We start from the raw sequence: 14,773 nt of genomic DNA on the forward strand, positions 1-14,773 counted from the left end.
TTATAGATAATGAAGATATAGCGTGGATTATAGTACAAGGAAATCAAGCTAGGATTATATGTATCATAAGTGTGTCATGAGTTTAAAAAATATCGCAAAGTAAGTATTTCGTGTTATTTTTTAAAACTGCGATATGTGCTATTATTGTGTTCCATGTTATTCGATTAGACACGGGCTATGTGAATGTATTACGAGACTTGCACTGCATGTATTATTGATTTTCGTGTCGTGGATCGAAATATGGTGGAATAATAAAAAGAAAACACGGTTAAATATGATGAGCCGGTGTTAGGTAATTATTGAGAATGGTGGATAGATGCTCGAAAGGAGTTAATCATAGAGCTCAAATATTATTATTTTCATAACAATCTGAAATCTAGGTATTCGTGTGTGGTATTTTGAACGAAAAACATGACCCTCACTAAGCCTTTAGGCTTACGCGTACTATCCTACATATGTCAGGTCATGGAATGGAGAATGATCGAAAGGAGAAATATGATTGATAAATAAAGTAAAGTGAGATCAGTGTTATAAGATTCGCTGATGTCGATAGAAAAATGTTGTATATACGCTACAAAAATAATGAGCTTTATTGATGATGGCTATTGGTCACTAAATCGAGTTAGTGACCAAATATGTTGGTCACTTCTTGTCACTATAGTTCGGTCACAAAACATTATAGAGACCAAAATAGTATAAATGGTCACTGTAGTGAGCATTTGTTTAGTCACTAATATCGTCTAGTGATCAAAATTTAGTGACGGCCTTTTTAATGATAATTAAATAGCATTATTAGTGACCAATTTATAAGTCGTTACTAAAAGATCGTCAAATGACCATTTTTCTTGTAGTGATAGTATCGAATCGAATAATACATGAAATGAATGATTCTATTTTACTTCCGTTGTGTGTCTATCAGGCGATCTTTTTAAAATCGATTCTTTATACGATCATGAGCTCGAGCTTCTTATATCGAGCTCGAACAGGCTCGCTAGCTTAAACGAGCTTTTCATTTATATATGTATTATTTATTATTTCAAATTAATAATACATTAAGTAATTACATAATAGTTACTATTTTATATATAATAGACAATATAATAAGTAAATTGAATCCTATATAATATAAATTAAATAAATATAAAAAATAAATAATATAAAAAATAAATAATATAGATAGAATAAATAATAAAAATGTGTTATTATTGGATAAACGAGACGAGCTCAAGTCGAGATCAAGCCGAGCTCGATCTTGCATAAATTCAGACGAGCGAAGTTCGAGCTTAATATTCTAGCCGAGCTCGAGCTTGAGATTTTTAAACGAGCCTATTTGAGCTTCAGCTCGGCTCGTTCACCCCAACGGTAAGTGATTAGTCTATAATCTATAATTTATAACTTTAGTTAAAGAGGTAGCATATTACTCTTAACTTTAGTTGAAGAGGTAGCATAAGTTATCAAACCTTTACAACAACCGCACTTTTTTTTTTCTTATCTTAGTTGAGGTATTTAAAAATGAAAATATCATTTTTCTCCTTTCAATTGATTATAGAATTGCAAAATAAGAATATTATTATTATTATTATTCTACAAAATTGGGAAACAAAGAATAAACAGGAAAAAACACCGGTGAAAGATGTACAAAAAAAGAAAAAATCATTGTTCATCAAATTTCCAGCTCTTTATGACAAGAGAAGTAAGAGAACTGCTCGATTTTCCACATCTCTAAGGATAAATATGTCCGAAGATGGAACCGGTGGACCACACCCGGCGACATAAAAAAGGCTTAACAAAGTTTTGTCCCTATTTCTAATTTTTGATAGATCCATAATACTAAATTACTAAATTTATAATTATATTATTGTATTTTACACGCAGTAATAAATGTATCAAAAATAACACCAAGAATATGATCGACCACGTATATAATCGCGCCACTGTTGGGCCCAATTGATGTCAATCCCAAGTTATCATAGCAAATATTTAATAAAAATAAAATATTTGAAGTAAAAGTAACAAAATCTACCCATACATATTGACCACAAAAAATTTGGTCAACAAAGACAAAACCAAACATCTCATTAGGCGACTTGAAAAATAGATATTATTATTACATTATTCAGATTCATACAAACATTTTAACACCTAAAAATCCACACTTGAAACCAAATACAATCTCACATGAGAAAATTAATAATGCACTAAAAATACACATATTCATAATCTTAACAATAATAATAATAATTAATTAGCTTCAAATAATCATCCACTTAATCACCATCATCATCATCATCAACTTCATCATCATTATCATATCATGTTCATGATCATCATCATAAATTTACACTACTCCAAAATCCATCTATGTCAGAAGGTCATTCACCCATCCAAGATCCGGCCCATTTGCCGTACTAGTACTCCCACTATAAACAACATTCTGCCTTGAATCACCACCACCCCTAGTAAAAACGCGACCCATATCCGACCCACACGGATTCGGATTCACAACCGAATAATTATCAAACTGTAGCTGCTGACCACCACCACCATTATAACATGCATCCATCCACGGTGAATTCATATTAGAAAACTCACTATCTTCAACATTCATAGCTTCCATAGATCTCATCAATTCATTAAGTGACTGATTATTCATCATCATTTCATTCATACTCTCTTTGTGCAAAGAACTACTTTGTCCCAAATGAGTCATACCAAAAGACTCACCTCTAACCAACCGATCCGCAAATCGCGAAATCGGTGAATAAACCGACCCGGATCTCGCCGGAGAAAACGGCGGTGAAGCCGGTGGTGACAGGCTGTCAAGATCAATGTTCAAAGTTGAAGTTGGTGAATTAGTATGATGAATATCTAAATGACACCTACAATGAGCACAACAATGAGATGAATCCGAATGATACTTCCTCACCGGAACAGATCCCTGTTCCGGTGGGACCACACGGAACTGTCGCTGCGTGTGAGCGAAAAAACATATTTTTCGCTGACAATTTTTTCCGTCTTTACACGCTTCGGTTCGATACCTAGAAGGATGAAGCCAACACTCAAAAACACCATGAGCAAACTCACATAAATCACCACGGCTACAATTCCCACGTCGAAAATCGGCACACACGGTCCCTAAATAATTATACCTACGTGGACACCTTCTTCTCGCCTTTTCGCCCGGATGAGCAAACGGGCAATCAGTCCAATCATGAGACCGGCTACGCGTACACTTACGAACCTTGAATTCGTATATACGAAAATGATCAGCAGCATAAGGATCATCTTCATCATCAGAATCAGCAGAAGGGTTATTGTAAGGAAGAAACTTTTTAAACAAAGTTTCTTCAGGCAAAACCCTTGGAGAATCGTTTTGGTACATGGTGTCGGCCGGCGTGTAGGATTCAGTCGAGGAGCCGGCGGAGGCACGGCGGTTGAGAAGTTTACGTGGTGGGATGTCAATGTCTCTTATAGACTTCTTGTTGGAAAGATAAAGGCAAGTACTTGCCATGATGATTTTATTAAATAATTAGTGTGTTTTATATAGAAAGGAATTAGGGTTTTGTTGTAAAGAAGATGAAGAACAAAAGGTGATTTATAGGGTGCAAAATTAAGGTGATGACGAGGATATAAGGTGTGGGTGTGCGTGGCCAAATGGTGTAAAATGAATGCATGCAAACGAGTATGTGGCAGCTAAATAGAAAGTATAGTGCATGCAAACCCATGCTATATGTCTATAATAATTATATTTACATTTATATTTATTTTTTGGTTCTGAAAAGTGGTTTGGTTGTTTTGTTTTTATTCTCGTCATCTATTTGGGTTATGTTATTTCTTGTGATTCATGCAATATGGACTTTTCCTTATTTTAAATTGTTCTTCCTTTGCGGATAGTCCAAAAGAAAGTTACCCTAATGGAATTTAGAGCTTTTTATGTCGTTGGTAAAGAAGATACGGTGTAACAGCTGGTGTGAAAATTAAAATTAAAGAAAATTGTAATATATAGCAGTTATGTTTACAGGTCACACTTGTTCCGGTACATGAGCAAAAGTGATTAAGATTTCATACATCGTTCACCCTTATCTATGGACTACTTCTCTTTGTATCCATTAATTTATCATATATATAGTTAACCCTAAATTTGATTTGTTAATCTTTTGATTTTATACTAGTCCGAATTGTTGTTAATTGATTGATTTGCTTATTGCTATGTAGATTAAACTTTCTTTCACGTTCCGGAGGGAGAACAAAGTGATCCGTTCAAGGTACAAGATTTTCGAAGGCCTAAATTTTTTATATATATAAATATAATCACAGATATGAAAAGCAAGGAAACTAGCAAAGCACAATTAAAGTAGCAAAAAGAAAACACAATAGGCAAAAAAAATAACAATAAATGACACTAAAAAAAGAAAACAGAGTTCACTATTAATGACATGCATAAAATACGCTAACATATCGCGCAAGCTTATGACCACATAGCCTCGTTCGACTAACCCCAAAGGCCAGTGGCACACAATATTTGGTGCGATTAAGCTATATGGCATCGCGCGTCGCGCATTGCACTATCAGGAGAATATGCGGAATTATCGCGGAGGTCGAATAAGACAAAAGACAGTACAAGACACTAAGGACGGAATCTCAGTGATCATACGAAAGGCAGGATGTGGCAAAATAACACGATATGGAGGGGACCACGTGAGTCACAATCCATGCGACATAATTGTACTAATTCTGTACCATTCTGTCATCTCCCTCTTTTCTTGTCATCTACATGGCAGAGAAAAGGACATCCACTCTTACCTATAAATACCCACATCCAACTTCACATTAGTGGACATTCAAGATAAAGAGAAAAAAAATACTAAGCCAGCTACATCACTCTATCTGCGTGATCATAACAAAACGTTTCTCGGGTAACGTTCTTTGAACATTAAACCCTTACACCGTCCAACGAGCCATTGTCTCCGGTTAACCCGAATGATTGTGGATCATGTTTAACCACTCTTTTCGAGATCATCATAACGGTACTCCGGACCGGAGAGTTAAACTCAAGGAACCCTTAAATCCTCCTTTATTATTGATCTTGCATGAACCAAACCCCTTGGACCATTTTATGCTTGATCAAATGGCGCCATCCGTGGGACAACAAAGTTAAAAGATTTAAATATATCTTTTTTCTTTATTGTTCTTAACATTTTTACTATTTTTTCCTTCTCAGCTCTTGCTGCGCTATCCATCATTTGGCTCACGGAAGAAAGGCATATGCAAGTATGACCGTTATATCTTCGCGCGGAGATGGAAAGCGTAAAGCTGACCAGATAGGTGAAGAGGTTACAAGAATCTCTTTTCCTGCTATCCGGCTACATAACACTTCATGCGCACCTATCATGATTCAGCGTTACTTGCGTGAATCCGGATACAGGATAAGGCGTTTACATATGGACACCGGAAGCAGCCTGGACATAATGTATGAGCAATGTTTCAGAAAATTGCCAGAAAACGTAAAGCAAGGCATCAGACCTTCGACTATGGCGCTCTCTGGATTCTCAGGAGAATCAGCATGGCCCATAGGCACCTTGGACCTGAAACTAGAATTGAGAGACGACAATAATAAGTTTAAAACGCGCACTGAAAATGTTGAGTTCTGCGTAATGCGCGCGCACTCCAGGTATAACGCCATACTAGGCAGAATATCCCTTCAAAGGTTTGGAGCAATACCATCAACGGTTCATGGATTGGTAAAATTTTCTAAAAAGCAAGGAATTGCTACTCTCGAATCAAATTCATTTGAGGCACTATGCGCTTCAATCACGGTAAAGGAAGAAGAAAAATCAGTGAAGGAAACATCATCGGGGTGCCACATCATGATAAATCCCACTTACCCGGATCAGAAAGTGAAAGTAGGGGCGGGTTTGACAAAATAAACACAAGCCAAGTTGCGCAACATCCTTATGACCAACTTGCACGTATTATGGTAGCGCGATGCAGATATGACAGGCGTTCCGCGAGACGTCGCGCAACATTGCTTCAACACTAACGTAAACATGACACCTGTTCGACAAAAGAAAAGGCCCATGGCGCCGGACAGGAGTGAGTGGTTGCGCGAAGAAGTAAACCAACTGGTCAAGGCAAACATCGTGCGCAAAGTCAATTATCAAACGTGGGTTGCTAATCCAGTCCTGGTCCCTAATGCCGACAGATCATGCACTTGTGTTTGACTTCAAAGACATCAACAAGGCGTGCCTAAAGGATAATTACCCTTTACCTGAAAGTAATTGGAAGGTTGAATCTCTCGCTAGATTCTGATTTAAGTGTTTTTTAGACGCGTTCAAGGGGTACCACCAAATCCCCATGGCATTGGAAGACGAGGAAAATACATCATTTCATACAGACCACAACATATATTGCTACACCAAAATGCTATTCGGACTCAAAAATGTCGGCGCTACTTACCAGCGCATGATTGACACGACTTTCGCTAAGCAGATTGGTTGCGATTTAGAGACGTACGTCGACGACCTAGTTATCAAAAGTAATAGTGAGGAACAGCTTCTGGAAGACATCCTCGAAACTTTTGATACTCTGCACAGTGTTAACATGAAGCTTAAGCCATCAAAGTGCAGTTTTGGGGAAGAAGAAGGATCGTTCTTGGGGCATGTGATCACTTCTTGGGGAATGTGATCACCACTAGAGGAATCAAAGCTAACCCTAAAAAGATCAAAGCTATTGAGTGCATGCCATCTCCAAAAACCAAAAAACTGGTTCAAAGCCTCAATGGAAAACTTGTCGCGCTGAATAGATTCCTGTCAAGAGCCGCTGAAAGATCTCTCCCTTTCTTAACAAAGCATTGAACGGAAGCGAGCTCAACTATCGCCCAATTGAAATATTCATGTACGCGCTCGTAATCACTGCGCGACGGTTGCGGAGATACTTCCAAGCTCATCCCATAATGGTATTGACGGATCAGCTTATTCGACAAATCTTGTATAAACCTGAAACGACGGGCGATTAATGAAATAGACGATCGAGTTGGGAGAACACGGGATCAACTTTTGCGCCATAAGTGCAGTTAAAGGGCAGATACTAGCAGATTACCTAGAAGAAACCACGTCTGACATGCAAATTGCGCCTGACTTGGAAAATGTTACGATATAGGCACCCGAGCTTTGGGAGTTGTATACTGATGGTGCGAGTGGCCCGAAAGGAGCAGGCGTATGTTTGTTTCTCACAGGTCCCGACAAGGAGGAACAAACTTATGCACTAAGGTTTAAGTTTAAAGGTACGAACAATGAAGCGGAGTATGAAGCCCTGTTAGCAGGAATAAGATTGGCTAAGGAAATTGGGGTTAAGAAGCTCCAGACATACTGATAATGTTAAAAACAAACATATATTTCATAGCATTATTTCTCAAGAAAGACAAGCTTTTAGTTGCAATTGTCCTATTTACAAGTGATATTCGTTTAAATAATAAAAGGTGAAGACAAAAGACAGATTCGACGAATTGAAGACGCAAACGACCAAAAAGCTCAAAAGTACAAAATACAATCAAAGAGGTTCCAATTATTGATAAGAAACGTCTCAAAATTACAAGAGTACAAGATTCAAAACGAAAAGTACAAGATATTAAATTGTACGCAAGGACGTTCGAAAATCCGGAACCGGGACCAGAGTCAACTCTCAACGCTCGACGCAACGGACTAAAAATTACAAGTCAACTATGCAAATAAATATAATATAATATATAATTAATTCATAAAATTAATATATATATATATATTATATTATATTATAAAACCGTCGGCAGAAGAAAACAACCAAATGTGAGCCTCCCCAGCTGGCCATGCGATCGCATGGCCTGGAAGGCATAAATCCATGCGATCGCATGAGCCCCAGTTCCAGCCCACATGCCTATAAAAATCGAGCTTTGGTGCACTACAAAAACACATCTTTTTCTTCTTCACTCAACGTAGTATATGTATATATAATTTATATTTTAATTTTAATTTTAATTTTAATTTCTAATAATAAGGGTATGTTAGCGAATGTTGTAAGGGTGTAAGTCGAAATTCTGTCCGTGTAACGCTACGCTATTTTTAATCATTGTAAGTTATGTTCAACCTTTTTAATTTAATGTCTCGTAGCTAAGTTATTATTATGCTTATTTAATCTGAAGTAATCATGATGTTGGGCTAAAAATATTAAAATTGGGTAATTGGGCTTTGTACCATAATTGGGGTTTGGACAAAAGAACGACACTTGTGGAAATTAGACTATGGGCTATTAATGGGCTTTATATTTGTTTAACTAAATGATAGTTTGTTAATGTTAATATAAAGATTTACAATTGGACGTCCCTATAAATAACCATATACACTCAATCGGACACGATGGGCGGGATATTTATATGTACTAATAATCGTTCATTTAACCGGACACGGGAATGGATTAATAGCCACTAGAATTATTAAAACAGGGGTGAAATTATGTACAACGACACTTGGCATAATTGTTAACAAAGTATTAAAACCTTGAGTTACACTCAGTCGACATCCTGCTGTAATTATTAAACAAAGTAATAAAACCTTGTTACAGTTTAAGTCCCCAATTAGTTGGAATATTTAACTTCGGGTATAAGGATAATTTGACGAGGACACTCGCACTTTATATTTATGACTGATGGACTGTTATGGACAAAAACCAGACGGACATATTAAATAATCCAGGATAAAAGACAATTAACCCATGGGCATAAAACTAAAATCAACACGTCAAACATCATGATTACGGAAGTTTAAATAAGCATAATTATTTTATTTCATATTTAATTTCCTTTATTTTATATTTAATTGCACTTCTAATTATCGCATTTTTATTTATTGTTATTGTATTTAATTGCACTTTTAATTATCGTACTTTTTAATTATCGCAAGTTTATTTTATCGCACTTTTATTATTCGCAATTTCATTATCGTTATTTACTTTACGCTTTAAATTAAGTCTTTTATTTATTTAATATTTTACATTTGGTTTTAAATGCGACTAAAGTTTTAAAATCGACAAACCGGTCATTAAACGGTAAAAACCCCCCCTTTATAATAATAATATTATTTATATATATTCGTATTTTTATAAAATAAAACTAATATAGCGTTAAGCTTTGATTAAAAGATTCCCTGTGGAACGAACCGGACTTACTAAAAACTACACTACTGTACGATTAGGTACACTGCCTATAAGTGTTGTAGCAAGGTTTAAGTATATCCATTCAATAAATAAATAAATATCTTGTGTAAAATTGTATCGTATTTAATAGTATTTCGTTGTAAAATTTAAGCTATTTTATATACACAACATAACATCAAGTTATTTTTGGCGCCGCTGCCGGGGAACTTAAAAATTTAGCTTAAAAGCCGGAAGCGCAACGCTATATAAAAAAAGATTTTTATTTTTAGTTTACTTTTATAAAAATACGTTTTTGTAAAAATACGTTTTAAAAAATTCAAAAATATAAAAAGAAAAACAAAAAATTATATATTTTTAAGAGTTTGTTAAATATATAAGTTTTATAAAGTTTCTTTATTTTTATTTTTAGTATTTAAAAATATAAATTTTATTTAAATATTGTGTTTTTTTTTAAAACAGCAAAACAGAAAAAAAATATATATAAAAGTTTACGGGCTACACTGTAGCAGCCCAACCCATCTGGCCCGATTTTCTACGTCATGCGATCGCATGAATATATAGCATACACTCCATGCGATCGCATGGAGTGATTTGACTCGTCTGAAACATAAGCTGTACGAAATTAGGGTTTATAATAATAATTATTATTAATTAAAACCCTAATTAGGTTATAATTATTTTATTATTTAGTTTAGTTTATTTATAATTTGTATTTTAAGTCTAAATTAGTTATAATAATTTATAAAATTAATAGTTTTATAAAATAAATAATATAAAAATAATATTTTAATAAAAATTATAATTTTTACAACTTTTTATATATTTTTGTTGTAAATTTAGTAGTAAAATATGGATGGTAATTAGTCAAATATGGATAGTAAAATTTGTACTATATATATGTGGATAATGAACACACATATACACACCATTTTTTCTTACATATAAGAAATATACTCTCTCTCTCTCTTCCATTACTACTCTCTCATATTTAAGGATTGTATAGGCTTAGGTCAAAATTAGTTATAAGCCTACTGAATTATAACACGTTATCAGCACGAAGAGCTTAGTGTAATCAAAGGATATCTCAAACGATCACGAGTCACTAATCAAGGTATGAAATTATTAAGGTTTTTCAGACTCGGACATATCAAATTTTGGGCTACTAACATTTTGAACTACTAATTTTTATTAAGTTCTTAGTGCATTTGTATTGTTCTTATTATATGGTTGGCTCTGCCACCTAAATTATATATGGTCGACACTGTCGCCTAACTATCATTTATGTTTACTAACTTTTATTAACTTCACTAACATTTATATTTATGTTATATAAGTTATATATGGCCGGTTATACCGCCTGAATTATATTTTCTGTAATCTAACTCTTATTAACTTCACTAACATTTATATTTATGTTAATAAGACCTCATGATTGTACGCAACATGTCATTTGACAACACGGTACTTTATGTACGCAACACGTCATTTGACAACACGGTACCATGGGTCGAGATTAATTCCGATCAATACGAATACGACGGGGTCTTTATATGTTATCTAACATTTATGATTACTTATGCAATTAATCATTATTTATTTCATGCATACTAATGTTTATTCTTAAATTTATAATTTTAAAAGTTAAAATAAAAAAATAGTTTGTATTTTTATTAAAAGTATATCTTAAAAGTTAAAGTAAGAAAAAAAAGGGGATGGTAAAATGGAATAGTTTTTTTGTCAAAAATGAAGTATTGAAAATGAAGTGGTCTCCTTCTATAACTAATAAAAAAAATATATACTTTTATCAAATGAATTTTTTTGTGGCCGACAATTTCAAACACGAGTCCGTGTTTAGTTTATCAAGAATATCTCTTGCTTTGGTGAAAGGTCACGATCACGATATCAGGTGTTGTGAAAGAATTAAAAAATTGGTCAAGTGGCCTTTTAAAAACTAGAAAAAAAATTTAAACAAAAAGTTTTTTTTTTATATATTTATAATTTACGGGTAACGTAAAAAAAGGAAGTTTTTTTAAAAAAAAAAAAAAAAAACAAAGAAAGTGTTTAAATGAGTTTTACAGAAAGGGGGAAAGCAAAGTAAAAAAAAAAACTTTTTTCCAAACAAATGTAAATGAAAGTAGGACTTAATACAAGAAAAAAGTAAACATCTCCTAGACGTGATAAAATCTATCAATGATAAGTATTAGACTTGATGAGCTAAATGTGACAAAAATATTTCAACATGTCTTATGTTAATTTTCTAAAATAAGTTATTATTATTCCGAGTTTAACACATATACATATGTTAATTAAAAACAACCTTTTTGTTCTTATGTAGTGTTGGGTTGCAATTTTGGTTGTATGCCATAATTCCATCCAGTAGAGTGACAATAGAAAACTTTTGTTGATAATCAATAAAAAACTTTTTTCCAAACTTGTCAAATGTTTTGTTAAAAACGTGACCGTTGAAAAAAGGAGGTTGAATAATAAAACTTAAAAAACAAATTTTTTTTTTTAAGGGTGTGCATCAAAATGGCCCGTTTAATAATGGGGAGTTAAAAATATAGTCAAATTGTTTCAACGAACAAGAGTTCAATTGGATGTCTCTTAAAATATATATATATATATATATATATATATATATATATATATATATATATATATATATATATATATATATATATATATATCTAAAGCTTCTACTATGACTCTATTTCCGGAGAGGGAAGGAAATGAGATCTTTTCAATTTTAAAGGAATGATTGAATGAAAAATATCAACGGCTTCCGTTCCTTTGTTTTCTAATACTAATAAATTAAATCTATTTTCATTTCATTTCTCCTCAATAATTTGGTAAGGCATACTAAATCTTTTGAATATAGGGAGATGGATGAGTGGTTGTAGTACTCCACAAAACCCATGATATACAAACAAACAAATAATTAACCAATATTTATTCGATATGCATAGTTTCGGAAATTACAAACCATTATATGTGAAAATAATATTTTCAGATTAATTACATGAATATTGAATGATATGATATGTTTAAACACATTATACTACTCGTATATCACTGTCAAATATTAGAAATCACATCATCTAAAAATTCAAATGAGTCCTTGAACATGGATGCCAATTAAAACATCAGTGAATGCAATTATGCAAACATAATTGGTGTTTAAAAATGGAAATGCAGCGCATATGATAAAAAGCGAATATGATGAAAAGCGCAGCGTATATGATGAAAAGCGCATATGATTAAAAGCGCATATGATGAAAAACACAGTACATATGATTAAAAGCGTATATGGTGAAAATGATATATGATGAAAAAGCACATATGGTGATTTATGAAATGAAAAAAAAAAACACATATGGTGATTAATGGAAAGCACATATGGTGATTAATGAAAAGTATATTGTGAAAAGGAATCACAAATGTTTCTTGAAAGAAATCAAGGTAAGATATATGAACCAATTCATCCATCATGTGAACCATTTTGATATTTCATGGTTCTAATAGACGCATCTAGCGGATGGTCTCATATTTGTATGTTATCAAGCCGTAATATGGCATTTGCAAAGTTTCTTGCACAAATTATTAAATTGAGAACACATTATTCTGATTACACCATTAAAAGGATGAGACTTGATAATGCTGGTGAGTTAACATCTCAAGCATTTAATGATCATTATATATCTACAGGGATTGTTGTTGAACATCCAGTTGCTCATGTGCATACACAAAATTGGTTTAGCTAAATCAATAGATAAACGCTTGCAGCTAATAACTAGACAATGATAATGAGTACAAAACTCTCAATATTTATATGTGGACATGTAAATTTACATGCTGCGACATTAATTCGCATTATACCATGTGGAAGTCATAAATATTTTCACTTACTACTTCATTTTGGCCAAGAGCCAAATATTTCCCACCTTAGAACATTGGTTGTGCAGTGTATGTTCAAATTGTATCACCACAACGCAATAAAATGGTTCTTCAAAGAAAGATGGCAATATATTTTGGATATAAAACATCTTCAATCATAAGATATATATTGAACCCATGATGGGTGATATTTTTACAGCACGTTTTTGCTGATTGTCATTTTAATAAAACATTGTTCCCTAGATTAGGGGGAGAAATAAAAAAAATGATGCTTCATGATGTGAACATCAATTAAGGTATATTGAACTCGCACAAAAGAATGTGAAACGAAAGTTCAAAAATAATGCATATGCAAGAACTTGCAAATTAATTACTTTATGCACTTACAGATATAAAAAAAGGTGACTAAATCATATATACCAGCGATAAATGCTCCAGCTCGAATTGAAATTCCAAAAGTTGGCAATAATGTCACTATTGAGTCTTTGCCACGCATCAAACGTGGAAGATCAATTGGTTCCGAAGATAAAAAATCCTCGAAAAAGAAAATCAGCTGATAATGAGGTAAAAGAAAGTGTTCAAGAAGAACCACAAATCAATATTCCTTCTGCAGAGGATATTAATAAATGAAAATACTAAAATTGCGATAAATTATGCAATATTATGGAATCAAAATGAAATTAAAATCTCTATGAGATATTTTCATATAATGTTACAATGACTTCATGAATAAAGATGATGATCTGGAACTAAAATCTATCATTGAATATACAAAATGGACATGATTGAGCTCAATGGAAAGGAGCAATACGAGCTGAATTAGAATCGCTCGATAAAAGAAAAGTTTTCGTATCAATCGTTATCACTTTTAAAGATGTGAAACTTATGGGATACAAATGAATTTTTATCCGAAAAGAAATGTGCAAATGAAGTTACAAGGCAAAACTAGACTTGTAACTCAATATTTCCCACAAAGACCAGAAATGAATTAGGAGGAAAACTTATCCTCCTGTAATGGATACAATTACTTATTAGATACTTAATAAACCTGGTAGTTATTTAAATGCATCTCATGAATGTTGTTACTACTTATTTGTATGGATCACTTAATAGTGATATATATGAATATACCTAAAGGGTTAAGGTATCATAAGCATCTAATGTAAAACCCAAGGGAATATATTCCATTAAATCACAAAGATTTCTAAATGGGTTTATACAAACGGGACGTATGTGGCATAACCGATTAAATGACTACTTGATAAAAAAATGGGTATACTTATAAACTTATTTTGCACGTATGTTTTATAAAAACAATGTTCGGATATCTGATCGTAGTTGTTTATGTCAATGTTCTTAACATCATATGAACAGATAAAGAAATCTATGAAATTATTCAACTTCTAAAGAATTATTTTGAAATAAAAAATCTTGAAAAAACCAAGTATTACCTTGGATTGCAAATTGAGCATATGCCTAATGGTCAACTTGTACATCAAACAACTTATACTGAAAAGATTTTAAAACATTTTTTAAAGATAAAACCAATTGGTTGTTAGATCACTCAATATTGACACTGATCCATTTCATCTCCAAGAAGATCATGAAGATATTAACGGATCAGAAGTTCCATATATTAGTGCAATTGGGACTGTTATGTATCTTACAAATTGTACAAGACCTGACATTTCTT

General features: G+C 33.0%; 2 protein-coding genes across 2 annotated transcripts; one reads left to right on the forward strand and one right to left on the reverse strand.

The window, feature by feature from the left end:
- Window positions 1–2,359: 2,359 nt before the first annotated feature.
- On the reverse strand, window positions 2,360–3,511 carry LOC139860069 (zinc finger CCCH domain-containing protein 61-like). Its single transcript, XM_071848842.1, has one exon. The coding sequence runs from the start codon at window positions 3,509–3,511 to the stop codon at window positions 2,360–2,362; it is 1,152 nt and encodes a 383-aa protein (XP_071704943.1).
- A 1,762-nt stretch (window positions 3,512–5,273) lies between these two features.
- Window positions 5,274–6,221, forward strand: LOC139860071 (uncharacterized). The gene is made up of 2 exons (XM_071848844.1): window positions 5,274–5,897; window positions 5,982–6,221. The coding sequence occupies exons 1-2, from the start codon at window positions 5,274–5,276 to the stop codon at window positions 6,219–6,221; spliced, it is 864 nt and encodes a 287-aa protein (XP_071704945.1).
- Window positions 6,222–14,773: the final 8,552 nt, after the last annotated feature.

Source organism: Rutidosis leptorrhynchoides, chromosome 7 (assembly GCF_046630445.1).
Source record: "Rutidosis leptorrhynchoides isolate AG116_Rl617_1_P2 chromosome 7, CSIRO_AGI_Rlap_v1, whole genome shotgun sequence".
Lineage (NCBI taxonomy): Eukaryota > Viridiplantae > Streptophyta > Magnoliopsida > Asterales > Asteraceae > Rutidosis > Rutidosis leptorrhynchoides.

Coding starts and splice junctions, on each gene's coding strand:
- LOC139860071 (XM_071848844.1), top strand. CDS start 5,274: ATGACCGTTATATCTTCGCGCGGAGATGGAAAGCGTAAAGCTGACCAG. Junction 5,898..5,981: donor CCACTTACCCGGATCAGAAA/GTGAAAGTAGGG, acceptor GTATTATGGTAG/CGCGATGCAGATATGACAGG.
- LOC139860069 (XM_071848842.1), bottom strand. CDS start 3,511: ATGGCAAGTACTTGCCTTTATCTTTCCAACAAGAAGTCTATAAGAGAC.